The sequence below is a fragment of the Coenobita brevimanus genome, chromosome 28, assembly GCF_032717465.1.
Source record: "Coenobita brevimanus isolate Jiangsu-jjx chromosome 28, ASM3271746v2, whole genome shotgun sequence".
In the NCBI taxonomy this organism is placed as follows: Eukaryota; Metazoa; Arthropoda; class Malacostraca; order Decapoda; family Coenobitidae; genus Coenobita; species Coenobita brevimanus.
The window spans coordinates 6,722,414-6,741,954 of NC_136981.1; the positions used below are offsets into that span (position 1 = coordinate 6,722,414).

At 42.5% G+C, this 19,541-nt stretch overlaps 1 protein-coding gene and 1 pseudogene across 1 annotated transcript in view; one reads left to right on the forward strand and one right to left on the reverse strand.

Annotated features, from left to right (window-relative positions):
• Positions 1-14,086, reverse strand: part of LOC145394788 (cuticle protein AM1159-like) — a 48,607-nt gene extending 34,521 nt beyond the window's left edge. The window contains exons 1-2 of the mRNA XM_080268573.1: positions 14,078-14,086; positions 12,407-12,618 (exon numbers count right to left, since the gene is read on the reverse strand). Coding sequence (XP_080124699.1) covers positions 12,407-12,618; positions 14,078-14,086 — 221 coding nt within the window. The remainder of the gene's footprint in view (positions 1-12,406; positions 12,619-14,077) is intronic.
• Positions 14,087-16,020: 1,934 nt separating this feature from the next.
• LOC145394650 (cuticle protein AM1199 pseudogene) lies at positions 16,021-17,956 on the forward strand (annotated as a pseudogene).
• Positions 17,957-19,541: the final 1,585 nt, after the last annotated feature.

Consider the following 19,541-nt stretch of genomic DNA (forward strand, 5'->3'; position numbering starts at 1 on the left):
TCACCCAGCAGAATAAATAGGGACTAGGACGTAACATCAACTGGTTTTTGGATGTGTACTATGGCAGAAATAGAGCTTAGTAAAAACTCTAATTCTTAAAGAGCTTCGTGTTGTCAGTAAGCACAAGTTTGGCCCTTCTTCGTCTGCATTGTTACAAGGATATGAGGAAGGTGGATTCCAGCACCTCATTTGCAGTGCCCCTATGAATCGTGACTATCCTAGGGGTGTGAAACAGGTATGTATAGTGTGTGTGTATGAATGGATGTACTCGTATATGTGTATGTATGTATGTATGTATGTATGTATGTATGTATGTGTGTGTGTGTATAAATGTACGTATGTATGTATTGTGACGGCCGGTTCGCACACACACTACAATACACATTCATGTCATGTTTTTAAAAGCCATAAGGGTCAACTTTTTCATAAGGCAGGGAAACACCACTCCCTGTACCCGGGGAAGTGACCCCACCCCACCCAGTGTTTCACGCATAAGAATAGGTCTGGAGGGCTGTCGGAGTGGAGGTGAGAGGTGCAGGTGGAAGATGTGTCGTAGTGGCTCTCTCTCTCTCTCTCTCTCTCTCTCTCTCTCTGACTGCCGCCCAAATGCCTCCCTGCCTAACATAACGGGTTTTCCCTTCCTTTTGCTTCTTTCCATAATAGGTGCTTGTCCATTCTCTTCCTTTTGCATTTCTTTCCCTTCCCTTCCACGCCTTGGTCTTCTCATTCCTCTCCCTTCCCATTATACTCGCTTTTTTCCCTTTTCCATCTGCTTCCATCCATTACTTTCCCGTTCCTTACTTTCCCTTCCTCTCCCTTTCCATCCCTTTCCTTACTTTCCCTTCCTCTCCCTTCCCTTCCCTTTCCTCGTCTTACATTTCCCTTTCCTATCCTTCTATTTTCCTCGCCTTCAGTTCGTCTCCTCTCTTCACTTTCCTTTCTCTTTGATGACGCGAAATGTGGTGAATCACGGTGATATTATTTTTCTACATGATGCTATTTTAATGTCATGAGTCTCTATCGCAATTCTCTTTATAAATGTGCCTTTTAAAATGAATACATCACACTGACTATAAATGTAGATACGCTCCTCTCCCTTACCATTCCCTAGATAAGGTGGCGCGTGATATCAGGATCTCTCTCTCTCTCTCTCTCTCTCTCTCTCTCTCTCTCTCTCTCTCTCTCTCTCTCTCTCTCTCTCTCTCTCTCTCTCTCTCCCAAATGCCCTCCCCTCTTCCATAATTCCGTCTTCCTCAGCAGACCCACACCCTTTCCCCGTCCCTCCCACTCACTACCTAACAACTAAAATTCAAAGCTAGAGTTCGCATTGACATCTTGGCGAGAGAAACACTTGGGCAAATAAGTGTTAAAGTGGGGTGTAGAGGCAGGTGTATGTAAGTGTTAGAACTACGGTACAACTTAACTACTATATCTGCTATGTAATGCTCTCTCATTTGGGAATATAGTACATGTTTTTGGCTGACCTGTCCATTTGTTAACTAGGTGAAATGGGTAATTCTAGTTACGCGCTGGGGCTAACTGAGAGAGAGAGAGAGAGAGAGTAGTTACGCTGGGGCTAACTGAGAGAGAGAGAGAGAGAGAGAGAGAGAGAGAGAGAGAGAGAGAGAGAGAGAGAGAATTCGATTGAGTGCGAGAGAATTTGAACATGAGAAAATGAAAGTGAATGAAACAGATTGACTGGTTGAACGAGAGAGGGAGAGAGACAGACAGAGACAGACAGACAGACAGACAGACAGACAGACAGAGCCCCCACCAAACCCCCCAAACTTGAAAATCTTTGTAATTTGCTTTCACTACACACCAGACGTTTTTTCTCAGCTTAGGAATTGGCTACCTCTTCTTCTAAGGATTCAATAATGTCTGGAATCCTGGAAGCCTCCTTGACCATCAGCGCTGTCCAGGTCAGATGTTATTTCCAGCTCTCTGAGAATTTCCGGTTACTCCCACACCGGAAATACACACACACACACACACACACACACACACACACACACACACACACACACACATATACATATACACACGCTCTCTCTCTCTCTCTCTCTCTCTCTCTCTCTCTCTCTCTCTCTCTCTCTCTCTCTCTCTCCGAATAGCGACAGGAATAATCAATCATACCTTTCTCTTTCCCTTTCTCCTCTACCTGTGTAACTCAGGTGTGATGCTCAGTTAATTACATTCACTGATATTATAGTGTTCGCGACCTCTGTGGAAAGAATCCAAATGTATCTATCTGTTTACCTATCTGTCTATCTATCCATCTATAGCCAGACGCCTTGAGCCCATAAGGAGTGGCCACAAACAAATCGCCTCCATGTCGATCCGTCCCCTGCCATAACGCTATCCTTCCCCCAGCTCATACACCCTCTCCCATATATCTCTCCTTTTCATCCCTGCATCTCATCCTCGGTCTCCCTTTCCCTCTCTCCCCCCTCTCCACCTCACTTACATACACTCTCCTCGTTAGTCTCTCACTCTCCATCCTCTCGCTACCCTCCCCCAAACGCACCCCCCTCCCTCTCTCATACACCTCTCCACTAAATCCCTCCATCTCATCCTCGGTGTCCCTTTCCCTCTCCCCCCCCTTTCTCCACCTCACTTACATACACTCTCCTCGTTAGTCTCTCACTCTCCATCCTCTCCACATGGCCAAACCACCTCAGTAATCTCCTGACACCTTTTATCACATCCACCCAAAGTTACCATGCATCAGCCCAGAATAACCTCACATAATCTATAACCTCTCTTTCGATTATGGAGCTCCGGGGCAGTTATCTTCCTTATCAGTTATTATTTACGAAAGACACGCTTATATTTCCTTTATTTTTTTTATTTGCTAGATGATTTACTTCACTTAAGGATAGACTATTTCAAACAGGGGGACTTAGATACGCCCTTCCTTAACCCTTTCTGGATACAAGGTTTCTCCTGTTAAGTATAAAAGAACTGTGGTGGTCGCAAAACTGAATAAATAAATGGATGAATAAATAATGATAATAATAATAATAATAATAATAATAATAGTAATAATAACAATAATAATAATAATAATAATAATAATAATAATAATAATGATAATAATAATAATAATAACAACAACAATGGTAATAATAATAACAATAATCATAAGCCTCCTCCTCCTCCTCATCATCATCATCAAAAGCACGTCCTGGAAGTGAAGGGGTTAAAATGAGGAGGGTTTGTAAGTAGGATCTCAGGTGGAAATAACTGAACACCTAGGTAGGAAGCAACACCTGCCCTGCATCCCTAGGACTTCCCCAGTGGATATTAGACCTGCCTTCTGACCAGGAACATCCGGTGCCGAGGACTGGGCAGGGCAGAGCAGGGCAGGGCAGGGTAGGGCAGGCAGGGAAGGGAAGAGGAAGGGAGAGTAAGGTATCACATAGCAGGGTAAGGGAGGGATAGGAAGGGGATGGGAGAATAAGGCAGGACAGGGCAGGTCAGGGTAGGACAGGGAAGGGAAACTAAGAGGAAAGTAAAGGCAGGGCAGGGAAGGAAAGTCGAAGGGAAAGTAAGGCAGAGAAAGGTAGGAAATGGAGGGGGAAGGGAGAGGAAGGCAGGGCAGGGCAGGGCAAGGCAAAGAAACTCAGGGAAGGAAATGAAAGGAATGGGGATGGGAAGGGAAGAGAATGGGAAAAGATAGGATAGAAGACAGGGAAAGGGAGGGGAACTAAAGGGGAAGGGGAGAACAGGAGAGTAAAGGATGGGAGAGGAGGGAAGGAGAAAGAAAGAACAGGAAAAGAGGTGAGGGGAGAGAGGGGAGAAGGGACAGGATAGGGCTAGTCAAGGTAAGACGGAAGGGAAAGAGATGGTAAAGAAGAGTAGAGAAGAGATGAGAGGAGAGAAGAGAAGGGAGAGGAAAGGAGAGGAGGGCACAGAACAGAGCAAGGAAGAGCAGAACAGGATCAGGAATAGGAGTAGAATGGGGAAAGTAAAGGGACTGGCAACGAGATGAATGAAGGCAAAAAGCTTGTACTGGCTCTCCATTGAAACAGTAATGTACAAGAAAAATTAATATGATAGCTATATAAAAAGCACTTCATGTAAAAATTGTATGTGAATTTTAATAGATGCAATGAATTCACACACACACACACACACACACACACACACACACACACACACACACACACACACACACACACACACGACTTTGATTTATGTTAACGGCAACCATAAGATACAGCATGAGTTGTCTTAATACCAAATTTTTTACATGCCAACATGGGTCCTAAGATTTAATGTACTGATATGAAATTTTGTGTGTATCGCATAACTCTTAAATAATTGTGCAGAATAAAAGGGGAGCGCACGAAGCTGGAAACACAGGTAAAAGAAGGGAGGGAAGGGGAGAGAGCAGAATGAGAGAATGGAGAAGAGGTGAGGGGTTTGGAAAAGGAGAGAACAGAGGGAGAAAATGGAGAAGAGGTGAGGGGTTTGGAAAGGGAGAGAACAGAGGGAGAGAATGGAGAAGAGGTGAGGGGTTTGGAAGGGGAGAGTAGAGGTGGGCGTCACAAGGCATGGCAGGAAAGGCTTGGGGAGAAAAGAAAATAGCAGGGCATGAATGGGTAAGGAAGGAGTACAAAGGAAACCAAACAGCAACAGACCTGTTTGGTTCCTCCGCGACTGTTTGTTGTAGGGAAGGTTATAACATGGAAAACTGTTCTATCAGGTAAGGACAACGAGAGAGAAGACGTAAGGAAAGGAGAAGGAGGAAAGGGAGAGGAAGCAAAGAGGAATGGGAGACAGGGTAGGCTATAGCAAAGAGGGGCAGAGCAGGAGAGAGAAGGGTGAAATAGTCAGGACAGTACTAGTGAAGGGAAGAGGTGAGAAGAGGGTAGGCATGGAAGGGAAAAGAGAAGAAAGAAAGAAAAAAAAAGAGAGGAAGGTATGGCAAGAAAGGGGAGGGTAGGGAAGACGATGGGAATGGGAAGAAGGTAGGGCACAATGGAGGGAGAGGGCTGTGAAGAGAAGGAGAGAATTAGGAAAAGGAGTACAGAAGCAGAGTTATGGATGAAGGGAGACTAGTTGGACAGGGCTGTGAGGGGGTATGACAGGGAAAGAAAGGAAGGGGAGAAGGGGATAGTACAGGGCAAGGAAAGGAAGGGAATGGAATAGAAAAATTGGAGTATGGGCGGGCACACTGGGGGAAGGGGCTATGATAAGATATGGGAGAGAAGGGAAATGAAGGGAAATGGTGGGAATGAGAAGAAGAGAATAGCTGTGGGATGGGAAGAGAAGGTGAGGGGAGGCAGTGGAGGTGGAATCAGGGAAGGGAAGGGAAGGGCTGGGGAGAGGAGGGTACGAGTGTTGGATAGGATAGAGGGATGATGAGGAGGGGGGTAAGGGAGGTGCATGACAGGGCAGGGCAGTGGGTATATATAGTGTGTCCTGCCCCAGCCCTCACCCTCCCTCCCTACCCCGAACAGACACCATGCAGACCGTGAGTGAAAGATAACATAACACATTTTTTTTTTTTTCGGGACGCTTGTTCATATGAGTGAATTTTAACAGAAATAATTTTATATGATTGCATTTATTTATTTATTTTAATTCAATAGTCATTTTAGTTTGATTGTGAGGTGTTTGGTAGTTGTGCCGAAGTGGAAACAATGGATAGGAAAGCAATCTTAAACCTTTGAACACGGTGATGTTTTTTCTTGGCTTGCTTTGATACCTCCAGATAATTTCATGCAGCTTAACAGAGACATATTGAAGTGAAGGGGTTAAGTAAGGCTATATCTAATCCCTCCGGTTCTGAAAGTGTCTCTAAAGCTGAGTCAAATCGTCTGGATGCAGTAAAAATTAAGTACAACATCGTGGTGAAGGGGTTCAACACATTTAAGTAGAGTAAGTTTCTGAATACGGCTCGTGTATGATATTCACAAAGAGAGTTACGATCAGGGTGCAAATACATCCTATTCCTCCTGTTTCCCACCTACTAAAGCAAATCTTAGTTAGGGAATGCAGCTGATCTTGAGTCTGTTCGTAAATCTGACCCTAATTAATTGCACGATATGAATTAGCTACAAACTGTTATCTAATGACAATATTATCTTGTCTACGGTTTCATGCCAGTGTGATTTATTTTTTTTTTTTTTTTCCCACTATTCAGTATGTGTAAATTGACTTAAATTTGTCAAGATTTTGCTATGTGACCGAAAATTTCTGCTATATTTTCTCTGAAGTGATGAAAATTTTGTGATTTTTCTTAAACATCGGTAATGAGTAAATTCTTGCCCGATTTTGTTATATAGTGACAATGTTTTTTTTTTTTTTTTTTTTTTTTAAGTTCCTTGTCTATATGCGGGTATTATGGTTTGTTATCATTTTACTGTGTGATGACGGACATTTGGGTTCATTTATTATAATGGTGATAAATTTGACCACATATTCTTCTATATCGTAAGAATTTTGGGCTATTTGTCCTTGTAGTATCCCTGAAAATTTTGCTACATTCACCGTGACAGAAAAGAAAAAAATAATATCGACTTCTTTCTCAGGTATAATGACGGAAACTTTGGCTAAGCTTTCAAAACAACTATGTAATTTTCCTTCTTTCTTTTTTTTTTACATCTCCTTCTATCAGTATTCTATGATTTCTTTCTTATTCTCATTTCAAACTTACTTCTAGGTATTACTTGGTAGGGATGTTTTTTACGTGAAAGCCTTGATCTTTCCAAAATTAATCTCTACATTTGGGACTGCTTCATCGCTTCGTATGGCCACACTGATCTCACTCCAGTCTCTCACGTTTGGCTCACTTCTTACGCATTGATCTCACTTTAGTCTCACGTTTGGATCTCTTCTTATGCATTGATCTCACTTTAGTCTTTCACGTTGGATCGCTTCTTATGCATTGATCTCACTTTAGGCTTTCATGTTGGATCACTTCTTACTCATTGATCTCACTTTAGTCTCACGTTTGGCTCACTTCTTACGCATTGATCTCACTTTAGTCTCACGTTTGGATCGCTTCTTACGCATTGATCTCACTTTAGTCTTTCACGTTGGATCACTTCTTATGCATTGATCTCACTTTAGTCTTTCATGTTGGATCACTTCTTATGCATTGATCTCACTTTAGTCTCACGTTGGATCACTTCTTACGCATTGATCTCACTTTAGTCTCACGTTGGATCGCTTCTTACTCATTGATCTCACTTTCGTCTCACGTTGGATCGCTTCTTACGCATTGATCTCACCTCAGTCTTTCACGTTGGATCAGTTCTTACCCATTGATCTCACTTTAGTCTCACGTTTGGATCGCTTCTTACTCGTATGATCACATTGATTTCACATCCAAATCTTCCACATATACCTATAGATAGACATATAGATAGACATATAGATAGACAGATATATAGACAGATAGAGAGATAGGTAGGTAGGTGGGTTGGTCGGTAGGTAGGTAGATAGAAAGATAAATAGATAGATAGGTAGGTAGGTAGGTAGGTAGATAGATAGATAGGTAGGTAGGTAAATAGATAGATAGATAGATAGATAGATAAAGTGACAGGTATATATATAATGCCAGACAAGTTGAGTGCTCTTCAAGCCACTTCTATTCTGTTCAAACTTAATTAAATATGAACACGAATAACATAAGTACGTCACTTTGTCCTAGATATCATAATGTTTTTTTTCTCTCATCTTAAAACTGAGAACCAAAACGATTAATGTTGTCCTTCTCCTGTGCCTATATATTCCGGGATTGTCCTGGGAAGGGGGAATATGAGGACAGGAGGAATAAAAACGAGAAGGAAGATGGTGAAAACGAGGACAGAAGGGAGTAAAGACGAGGACAGAGAAGGTGAAGACAAGGATAGAGGGAGTGAAAACGTTTATTCTTTCTATTTCCAGGCAAATTTCCTTAGTTTATGTGAGACTTTTTTTTTCTTTTTTCAACAGAGGTTAATGGAGGTCGCTTTTATCTTTCCAATACTATGACCATTGTACTATAGCTTGGCCTAAAATTGTCGTCTCTCTGTTGAACGCTAAATTATAATGCCAGTCACGAAGAAGTGCCATGGAGAGGATGCTAAGATACAGCGTTTTCTTTCTGTCATTGAGCAACGTGAAAGAGGACGAAAGGAGGCCACAAAGGGACAAAAATCTTGGCCATGTTAAGGTGAAAGCAGTGTAGTCGTCCCTTCTAAGAAATCGTCCGGAGATAGCGAAAATGAAACGTAAAATATGTCACCAGAATGAAGGGGTTAAATGATTGCTGCTGTCTCTGCTAATGATTTCTGGTCAACAAACAACACAGGAGTTTATTGTGAGATATCAGTTAATTTATCACCTTGTAACGATGAGGTTGACTATCAAGTGCTTACTGAAGGTGAACTTGTGTGTGTGTGTGTGTGTGTGTGTGTGTGTGTGTGTGTGTGTGTGTGTGTGTGTGTGTAAAAATTAAGATTTCTTGTCCATCTGAATATCGTGGGCGGGAGGGCAGCGTGGGAGTGGTGAGTGATGGTGGTGGGAGCGATGGTGCAGGGGGTGGGAGTGGGAGTGATGATGGTGGTGGTGGAGGGTGATGGTGATGGTAAAGACGGATAATGGTGGTCGTGGTGAGAGAGCTGTGATGGTGGTGGCGGAGGGAGTCGGGGTGATGGTAGTGAGTGCTAGTGATGGTGGTGCAAGGTGATGGTGATGGTAGTGACGGATGATAGTGGTGGTGGTGGTCGTGAGAGAGCGATGATGGTGGTGGCGGAGGGAGCGGGGGTGATGGTAGTGAGTGATAGTGATGGTGGTGCAAGGTGATGGTGATGGTAGTGACGGATGATAGTGGTGGTGGTGGTCGTGAGAGAGCGATGATGGTGGTGGCGGAGGGAGCGGGGGTGATAGTAGTGGGGATGAGAGTGATCGTTGGGTGAAAGAGATCGGGTGGTTTCCCAGGCCACAAGGGATTCTCCTCACATACTCAGGCACTAGAAGGAAAAGGTGAGCCATGCGAATTTCTATAACCTTCCAGCCTTCAGATAAAACAAGCAGGTAATTTTTCATTGGAGGTCAGCTGACTGGTTTCGAGAATAAAATTTACATGATTAAGTGCTTTTAAAAGTAATCACAGGTATTTTTGTATGTTGTTGCTTTTGCTTAAGTCCTTCTTGCTTGGCCAAAAGGACCCGTTGACCACAGATAAGCAACTTCATCTGTGCCATCCTAGAGGTACAGTCCGGAATGTAAACTGTATAAACTGTATAAGGGTCGTGCACTCTCCTTTGGTAAACAGCGCCTCACTAGAGTTGAAGCAGGGTCCTTTCCTAGGCGAGGTGACATTGTTCGGGAAGAGGCATATGAAGAGAAGTGAAAGGAAACCATGGTGCGTGTGTCGTGTACCGTACTGCATAGTGTGTGTGTGTGTGTGTGTGTGTGTGTGTGTGTGTGTGTGTGTGTGTGTGTGTGTGTGTGTGTGTGTGTGTGTGTGTGTGTGTGTGTGTGTGTGTGTTTTATGCGAGGAAGAAGGAACCAAAGGCCATGAGCCCGCAGTAACAGTTCCCTCCAAGAGAAAAACAAAATACAATAGAGAGCCAAATTCAAGATCCGATCATTTTGAGATGCCTGGACACACTGCGTTTGAAAGACTGGAGATCATGGGCAGCAGGAAATACAGACAGAGGGAGACAGTTCCAGAGCCGACCTGTTGCATAAATGAAAGACTGAGAGTAACGGTTAACTCTTGCATTAGAGAGTTGGAGAGAAAAGGGATGAGAGTTTGCTGCCAGACGGGTGCTACGCTCCTGTCGTAGAGGTGGAGGAATGCAAGCAGACAGTTCAGAGGAGCAGTGACCATTAAAGTAGCGATAGAAAAGAGATAAAGATGCAACAGTGCGGCGAAGAGACAGAGGTTGAAGGGAGTCAGTAAGAGGAGGAGAGTTAATGAGACGAAAAGCCTTTGACTCCACCCTATTGAGAAGAGCTGTATGTGGGGAACCTCCCCACACATGAGATTTGTACTCCACACAGGGGCGGATAAAACCCCTGTATAGAGTCAACAATTGTGCAGGGGTAAAGAAAGAGCGGAGTCGGCTTAGCACACCCAATCTCTTGGAAGCAGATTTTACAAGAGATGTAATATGATCTTTCCAAGATAAGTCCCGAGTAAATGAAACCCCAAGCATGTTCAAGGATGATGCAGGATTAAGCTGAATATTATTAAACATTAGTGGGTATACCTGTGGAAGATTTTGTCGGGTTGATATATGTAAGAACTGAGTCTTAGATGCATTAAAAACAACCATATTATTTTTACCCTAGTCAGAGATACAAGCCAAGTCAGACATTAGGTGTGCCATAGCCTCATCCCTTGTTTGTTGAAGTAACTGTTGAGATGGGCGTTGCGGGAACCGAATGGAAAGGTGAAGGGTGGAGTCATCAGCGTATGAGTGGATAGGGTTAGATGTACAGCTTAGAAGATCATTGATGAATAAAAGGAAGAGAGTTGGTGATAGGACAGAGCCCTGAGGAACACCACTGTTGATAGATCTAGGAGAAGAACGATGGCCGTCTACAACAGCGGCTATAGAACGACCAGAAAGGAAGTTAGTGATGAAGGCACAGATAGAAGGATAGAAACCGTAGGAGGGCAGTTTGGAAATTAAAGATTTATGCCAGACTCGATCGAAAGCCTTTGAGATGTCAAGTGCAATGGCAAAGCTTTCGCCAAAGTCCCGAAAGGAGGATGACCAGGAGTCTGAAAGGTAGGTGAGAAGATCGCCAGTGGAGCGTCCCTGACGGAACCCGTACTGACGATCGGAAAGAAGGTTGTGCTAGGAACGATGCCTTAAAATTTTTCTATTGAGAATTGACTCGAAAACTTTTGAAATACAGGACGTTAAAGCAATTGGACGATAGTTGGAGGGTTGGGAGTGGTCACCCTTCTTTGGGACTGGCTGAATGAGAGCAAACTTCCAGCAAGAAGGAAAGGTACAAGTTGACAGACAAAGGTGAAAGAGTTTGCCTAGGCAGGGTGTAAGCACAGAAGCACAGTTCTTGAGAACAACAGGAGGGACCCCATCAGACCCATGTGCCTTGTTAGTACTGAGGCCAGTGATGGCAGAAAATACATCAACTGAAGAAATTTTAATGTCAGCCATGAGGAAGTCAGAGGGGGGAAGTGATGGAGGAACAGCACCGGAATCGTCTAAGGTGGAATTGGAGGAGAAAGTCTGTGCGAAGAGATCTGCTTTATCAGTAGAAGAAATAGCTACAGAACCATCAGAGTAGAAAAGAGGAGGGAAGGATGATGAGGTAAAGTTGTTAGAAAGATTTTTGGCAAGGTGCCAGAAGGAGCGGGAAGAATTCGAGTTGGAGAGTTGAGAGCATTTAGTATGGATGAAATTATTTTTAGTAGAGCGAAGAACAGACTTAGCACGATTCCGGGCAGAAACGTAAAGGTGATGTGATTCAGGGGTGGGTTGGCTCCGGTACCTTTTGTAGGCCCTCTCCTTGTTGCGGACAGCATTAGAACAAGCGTGATTAAACCAAGGCTTTCTTGCGTTAGTCAAAGGATATGAGAAAGGAATGTATGCTTCCATGCCAAAGAGATGTGTGTGTGTGTGTGTGTGTGTGTGTGTGTGGTGTAAGGGGGGGGGAAGATGGCAATTTTAGGCCAAGTTAGAGGCAAATTAATGCTATTAATGGAAAGCGCAAAGATGAACCTCAATGCTAAAATCTTGAGTGTGGAACTGCTGTAATGAATTAAATCAATGTAACAGTCTAGCAGGAAAATCAATGATATATACAGTATATATTTTTATTTTTATTTTAATTCATAACATAGATACAAGCTTGAAGGCTATTGTGATTTGATAATAACAATGAATACAAACACAGTAATGATTTCTAACAATAAACCGATGAACTCTCTCTCTCTCTCTCTCTCTCTCTCTCTCTCTGTGTTTATATGCGTGCGTGTGCTTTAGGCCATTGCAAGATCTGTCTATACATGTGTTGGTAGCGAAAATAATTATATCGGTGTAGCGAGGAAGTCAGGGCGGAAATTAGCGCAGCTGACGGTACCCCCTTTCGTCCGCGATGTAGTTGACAACCCTCGTGGAGCCATCCGAGGCTTGCATACTGCGGATATGAAGAGAAGGACAGGTTAAAAGGTGTGTCTCACGTCGTTTGTATACAGAATAGTAGTATCATTATGTAAACTGAAGCTTGTATGTGTGTGTGTATGTGAGAGAGAGAGAGAGAGAGAGAGAGAGAGAGAGAGAGAGAGAGAGAGAGAGCATGTGTGTATCTATATGACTTGCAGGTGCGAACGGGACCAATAAAAACAAAAAATCACTACTCATCCTAATTAACTTACCTGTGGAGAACAATAATTATCTAAGACTACGCTTTACACCTGACCCACCTGAAGGAGCCTTTGATGTTGCTCTGACCCTTCTCACCGGGAGTGCCCACCGCCTGCGCCTTGATCCCGTTGGAGGTCTCAAAGTCGTAGCTAAAGTGGCCATCGCCCGTGTGTTCCTTGCGTTCGTCCCTCAAGATAGTGGCAAATTTGGCGTGGATAGCTTGTGGTCTGGGCAGTGCGAGGACGCTGAGGACCAGGCAGGAGAGGATGACCTAAATAAGAGACAGGACGCCGGAGATAAGGGCTAGGTAATGCTATAACACCGAGACTGAATGGGATAGTTTTAACATTCATGTAATTAGTAATAGTGCCGACGTGGTGATTATGTGGTGTGTTTCAGGGAACGGGCTATCAAGTTTACGTCCAGAGTCGGACACAGGGGACGGATGATCATCGTGAATATTGTGCAAGGTGTCATCAGTAAGAAATGGTGCTGGTTAAGAAAAAGTGCTGTAGAAAGGATGTAGAGCCGTGGTATTGACACAAGCTGCAAAAGGACCAAAATCTCCGCCAAGTTAAGCTGAACGAACTATAGGAAATGCCGCAACGAGGCCAAAGAACTGACAGGAGAAAGACGGCTTTATCCTGAGGTCGAAATCAAACATATTCTGACGCAAATTCCCCACTTCAGAGTTTTAAGTTTCAAGATTATATGACATTGATAGTTTTCGTAGTTTTAGGCCAAACAGAGTTTAAAATAGACAAATATCGTGTGAAAATGGTTTTGACACAACATCAGGTACTTGCTGAGCAGAGTTATGCTTCCATTTTGTTGTACAGTATGTCAGGAAAGTACGCTATAAAAGTCTGTCTATCTTTTCGCAATGTTTGAAAAATTATTTATTTTCCTTGCTTATTGCTAATGCTAGACAATGTTTACGTATTTTGAACACGACTCATGCTAATAATATGCAAGTTATCAATATCAGTGTTTTGAATTTCCTTGTAGCCCAACCTCCCAAGTGGTCAGTCGTCCGGTAGCTCAGGTTAGGGTGAAGGCTGAAGGCTAACACATCGTCTCCTGGGTTAAGTTCTGAGCGATCCGATTTTCAGTGCCACAATGATACTGCTTAACCCCATGAAGCCGGGAGAAGTCCGTTTAATTTATCCTTATAATGCTTCCGTACCGAATGCTTGCGGGTGAAGGCAGGAGCTCTGGATCATTTTAACCTATCGGGGTTCTCGCCTGCACTAACCCGCGTGCAGTGGGGCCACTTGTTTGGGTTCCAGTGAGGCAAAACTCCCGCCCGCGTCAGCAAGCATTTCGTGTGGACGGTACCTTTTTCTTCCCACTATTTTATCTACCTTAGGGAAAACTAACCCCTCCTTTTCCTAAATTCTCTCCAAAACTGGATGAAATTGTCTCGGAGAGGAAAGAATAAAATAAATGTCTGTGGCCTCAGTGAGTGATGCACGGGGTGTCCTTGCAACTTTTACCTCGCCCCCTGCACGTGCTTAGAATATGTGTGTTGATGAGGGTGTGTGGTGGGTTTTTGTGCTTGTCTTCGTAGTGTGTGTGTGTGTGTGTGTGTGTGTGTGTGTGTGTGTGTGTGTGTGTGTGTGTGTGTGTGTGTGTGTGTGTGTGTGTGTGTGTGTGTAATGAAGGGTTAACTGCTGGACGAAGTGGCTGTGTGTGCAAGAAAAACGAGGTGGAACTGTAAAATCACTGACTAGCTTCATGCTTGAGAGTCGCAGCTGTTGCGGGGTGTGTGGCAGGCGGGGAAATGCACTGACCTGAGATGCCATGCTTGCTTATATAGTCACACGGCCCCCCATCCCCCTTCACACACATTCTTACTCTCTCCACATCCCCACACCCCTCCTCTCTCACCGCTTCCACCAATCCACTTTGTCTATCTGTCTATCTATCCATCAACCCCTAAAACCACCTTCACTCTCCACTTCCTCCTCCCTCACTTTCAGTTGCGTTTCCTCCCTTCACTTCCCCTCCCCACCACGACTCTCTTCCGCCCTCACCCTTTTCCTGACTCCTTGTGCCCCTCCATTTCCGACGCACTCACTCTCTTCACAATCCCCTTTCCCCAGCACTCTTTCTCTTCACAGCCTTCCACCCCAGCCTCCTCTTACCATAAATCCCCTTCCAGACGATTATATTATGCGATGGAAGGGTTAGTTTAAGATATACCATTATAATTAAGAAAAAAAAGCGTCTAATAAGCTTACTAAAATCGTTAAAAACCCTCAGACAGAAAGATTTAAAGGAAATATTGATGATAATATGCGCATTCCAAGATTATTGTTGTTATTATTATTATTATTATTATTATTATTATTATTATTTTTATTGTCATTATTATTATTATTACTATTATTATGATTATGATGATGATGATGATGATTATTATTATTATTATTATTATTATTATTATTATCATTATGATGATGATTATTATTATTACTATTATTATTGTTATTATTTTCATCTTTATTAATTTTCATTTTTTTCCAGGAACTCTATTTTCTCATGACGCTAATGGAGGGTCTGAAAGGTTAATGCTGTGTGTGTGTGTGTGTGTGTGTGTGTGTTAAGTATGAAGTCAATCTCTTCTCCTATTTCCCACTAATTATTGCAGCGACTGAACTATTACAGGCAGCTAGGAAGGAACCCTCATATCTATATCCATATCTGTTTCTATGTCTATCTATCAGTCTATCTATTTATCTATCTGATTAAGCCTAGGTCTAAGTCCATCAATTCCAAACGTCTCTCCTAAGCTGAATAAAATCTTTTAGAAATAGCAAATTCAAATGAAGAAAAAATATTGAAAAATTAAGCAGAATCTTACAGTTGCAAGAAATAAAATACTTAAATAGATAAAAATAGATAAATACATACATACATAAATAGGTAGAGATGATAAAAGATAGATAGATAAATAAATACAAAATATAATAAGTATATAAACAGATAGATAGAGACAAGGGATGGGTAATAAAAATAACAAAAAATATTACCTGTGTTTATGAAAGGTGTGTGTGTGTCCCTAAGTGTTTATTGCTGTGTTGCACTATCATTGCATGCACACCACACCTTCACATTAAATTTATCTCCAACAGGTTCCATTAATGAAGTAGCACACCTTGTCACAGAAATTAAGGTAAACAGGAACGTTGACCTAAATACCTTAAACAACCCACAAATACTGATCCCTGCGTGCCCCAAGTGGTATTCCTTTCTCGCAGGTGCACTGTCACCTGGACTCTCTCTCTCTCTCTCTCTCTCTCTCTCTCTCTCTCTCTCTCTCTGATGTGTGAATGAAGATGCTTGTATTGTTCCTGCTGACATCCTCCTCCTTGATGTAATCAGTATTAGAGAGATTTACACAACCACACAAATGATCACACACACACACACACACACACACACACACACACACACACACACACACACACACACACACACACACACACACACACACACACACACACACACACACTCACACACAGAATATATTTACATGAATCTCTTTACCTGGTACCTTAAAAAAAACACCCGATATGTAACATTTCAGGCAATTTTGAGTCTCAGTAAATAAAGAAAAATATTAACACTTATAATGATAGGGTGCACTAAAAACCAGAATGTTTCGTCCATGCTTAAGAGTGATTTAAGAGTGATTAAGAATGATGATAGATTTGAAGTTAAGTGTACAAGGATTACCGACTCGAAGCTATACAATTCATCCCAGGTCTTGCTGTTCTCCTGCCTACTGACTGTCTCCCAAGCAGCCCCCCAGCTACTCGGTCTTCGGGATGGGGCGCCCCTGGGAGCTACTGAAGGAGGGAGCCAACTAGGGGACACCAGAGGCCGCCCCATCGCCATTTTAAGGGATGATCGCAGCTACGGGGGAGGGGCGACCTTTAGCTACGAGTACGTCAGCGAAAACGGGATCGTGGTGACCGTGGCGGGAAGACCTGGAGTGAGGGGGCAGAGTAATATGGTCGGCTCTTACAGGTATGGTATGAGGTAGATTGATAGATAGATAAACAGATGAATATAGATAGTAGGATGGAAGGATGGATGGATGGATAGCTGAGAGAGAGAGAGAGAGAAAGAAAGAGAGAGAGCCTGCCACATATTTATAGACACATATCACACAGATTCTTTGGTCCCTATATAGTGCATTCATATCAACTAGGCTGTGATTTTCGTTCTATCGTTATTTTTTTCCTGTAGCTCAGTAGCAAAATATGACAATACTATGGCTCAAGATCCTCTCCATAGAGCTTCTTTGTGACTGGCACCTTGTTCTAGTGTCAATCTCTTTTTTTAGCTCAGTATTTAAGATGGTGAGATGCTAAATTTACGTGTAGTTAAAATGTGAGCGATGTGACTTTAAAGAGGAGTTTAGAGAAGGAGATAAGATGATGTTGTTGGGCATAATGTCATAGCGGAAATTAGGAGACTAACTGCACACCCGATGAAAATATAAAAAAGATTTGTGCACATTTGACACGAAACAATTAGACATTTCGGACGGCGGCTAGTGGAAAATGCTCGACGATTTATTTAACATGTTGGAAAGGCTGCTTACATAAGGATGCCAAAGGTACCCTGTTTGTGAAACTGTAAGGGATGGCTGGGGTGTTGATGTTGATCTGAATGTGACTGAAAGTGTCAAGTGAAATACTATGACTTAGCAGCGTGGAGTGGATGGAGAATGGTGACTGAGTAGAAGAGTGTACGTGAGTGAGGTAGAAGGGAAGAGGAGGGGGGGGAGATCAGTGATGAGATGGAGGGTTGGAATGGAGAGATAAGAGAGAGGAGGGGTGAGTTGGAGGGAAGGCAATCCAATGACAGAGGACAGGAAGACGTGGACGCGATTTGTTTGTGGCAGTCCCTTACAGGATTAACACGTCTGGCAATAGATAGTCTGTGACATTGCGCAAACGATATTGTTATTGTATGTTTATTTAATTGATAATATGATAGTAGAGAAATCATGGGAATTCTTAAGGTTTCTTTCTATCTGTAGCCAAACCTTTTAAATCCATAAAGAATGGTCATGAACAAATTGCCTTCACATCACCCTGTCCTCTGCAATTCAGCTGGCCTCTCTCCAGTTCACATGTCCCTCTTTTATATATCTCTGTACTCCATCCCTTCATCTCATCCACCGTTTCTCCCTCCTCTCCCCTTCCACCTAAGTCATACACTCCTCTACTCAGCCCTTCACTCTCCATCCTCTCCAGGTGGCCAAACTACTCTGGTCATTTCTTACATCGTCGTACCCTTCAACTGCAATACCTTTTTGATGGACAATATTTTTGCTAGTGAAAAGAAACACTTATTTCTGCCCAACTTAGACCCTCTCACAGGCAGCTAATCATACATCCCTCTCCCTTTTTCTTCCCCTCCTCAGATTCCCCTTTCCTGATGGTACCTTCGCCGTCGTTAACTTTGTCGCGGACGAGAACGGGTACCGCCCTGAGTCCCCCCTCCTCCCCACCCCACACCCACTCCCCGCCCACGCCATAGAGCAGATCAGAGTGGCGGAGAGGCAGAGGGCGGCTGGCATCACGTTCTAGGAGTACTGTGTTGCTGCTGGTCTCTTGGGTTTAGAGAAACTGTAGGAGGTAGGAAAAAGAGGAATAAAAAGAAGAGGAAGAGAAGGAAGAGGAGGAGGAGGAGGAGGAAGAAGAAGAAGGAGAAGAAGAAGAAGAAGAAGAAGAGAGAGAGAGAGAGAGAGAGAGAGAGAGAGAGAGAGAGAGAGAGAGAGAGAGAGACCATCACCTTCCAGTAAAAACATACGTGCTGTTGTGTCATTGGTTTGAAAGAGAGAGAGAGAGAGAGAGTTTATCGTTACCAGTTACCCCAGCTACCCCCAGGTTACTGGTTACCTAAGTTACCCAAAAGTTACTAGTTACCTCAGTTACCCAAGTTACCAATCTCAGTTACCCACAAGATCTTAGTTACCTCATTTACAAGTTACCAGTTACCTCATTTACCCACAAGTTACCAGTCTCAGTTACGTTATCTAAGTTGCCCACGTTACCAGTCCGTTACCAACAAGTTACCAGTTACCCGTTACCCACAAATTACTAGTTACCTCAAATACTCACAAGTTACCAATCTAAGTTACCCACAAGTTACCAGTCTCAGGTACCCAAAAGTTACCAGTCTCAGTTACCCATAAGTTTCCAATTACCGCAGTTACCCACAAGTTACCAATTACTTGCACGGAGGCTTCAACTGTTACCCTTCCTATATATCAATGGATTACTCAGCTCCTCTCCAATTATATATTTTTCCTTTTTTTTTTTTTTTTTAATTTTGGTTCATGCATAGAGGATTTTTTTTTTTTTGGAACTTTTAAAGCCATTCAGTTCATGGAAGCAAGCACGGTTTAGTTCCTTTTTGGTGTGTGAATTTCAGGTATTATATTTTTGTAATAGAAATGCGTTTGATTTTATGTCTTCTTCAATGGGTGCCTTATTTCTTTCCATAATAATAATAATAATAATAATAATAATAATGATAATAATAATAATTGTAATACAACTACTACTACCACTACAACCATTACCATTATTATTTTATTATTATTATTGTTATTATTATTATTATTATTATTGTTATTATCATTACTTTGAATTCCGCATGTACAGTATTTATAGTTCATAGCAAAGACATGCCGAAATAAGAGGCTATTAAAATCACCATGTTACCAGTCATACACACTGGCACTTACTTTAAAATAAACATAATTACTGAGTACCAAGATATCTCATTTATCCATTTACTATCCAAAGGTCTTCTAAAATTTTTTATTACACCCTCCAAATTATCTTCCTTATCTCTGAACAGATTTCTAGTAGTGACGGAATTAAAGCGGTTTTCATTATCAAAGTCAGTATTTTTAACTTTTTTCTATTCTTTTCTTTCAAGGTTAAGAAAAAAAAATAGGGGTCAAAGTCAACGTTTAAGGTTTGACTTTATCGATGTTATCTAAAAAAAAAACGCGCCATCCGATTTGAAAAAAGATTTGTTCATGTATTGTTTATGAGGAAGGGAAAAAGTAATTGTCTTAATATAGGCCAATCTAAGATCAAGGTCATAAGTCAAGGTCAATTTCTGGGCGCGGCGTCGCTGTGCATTATCACAACCTTCCTT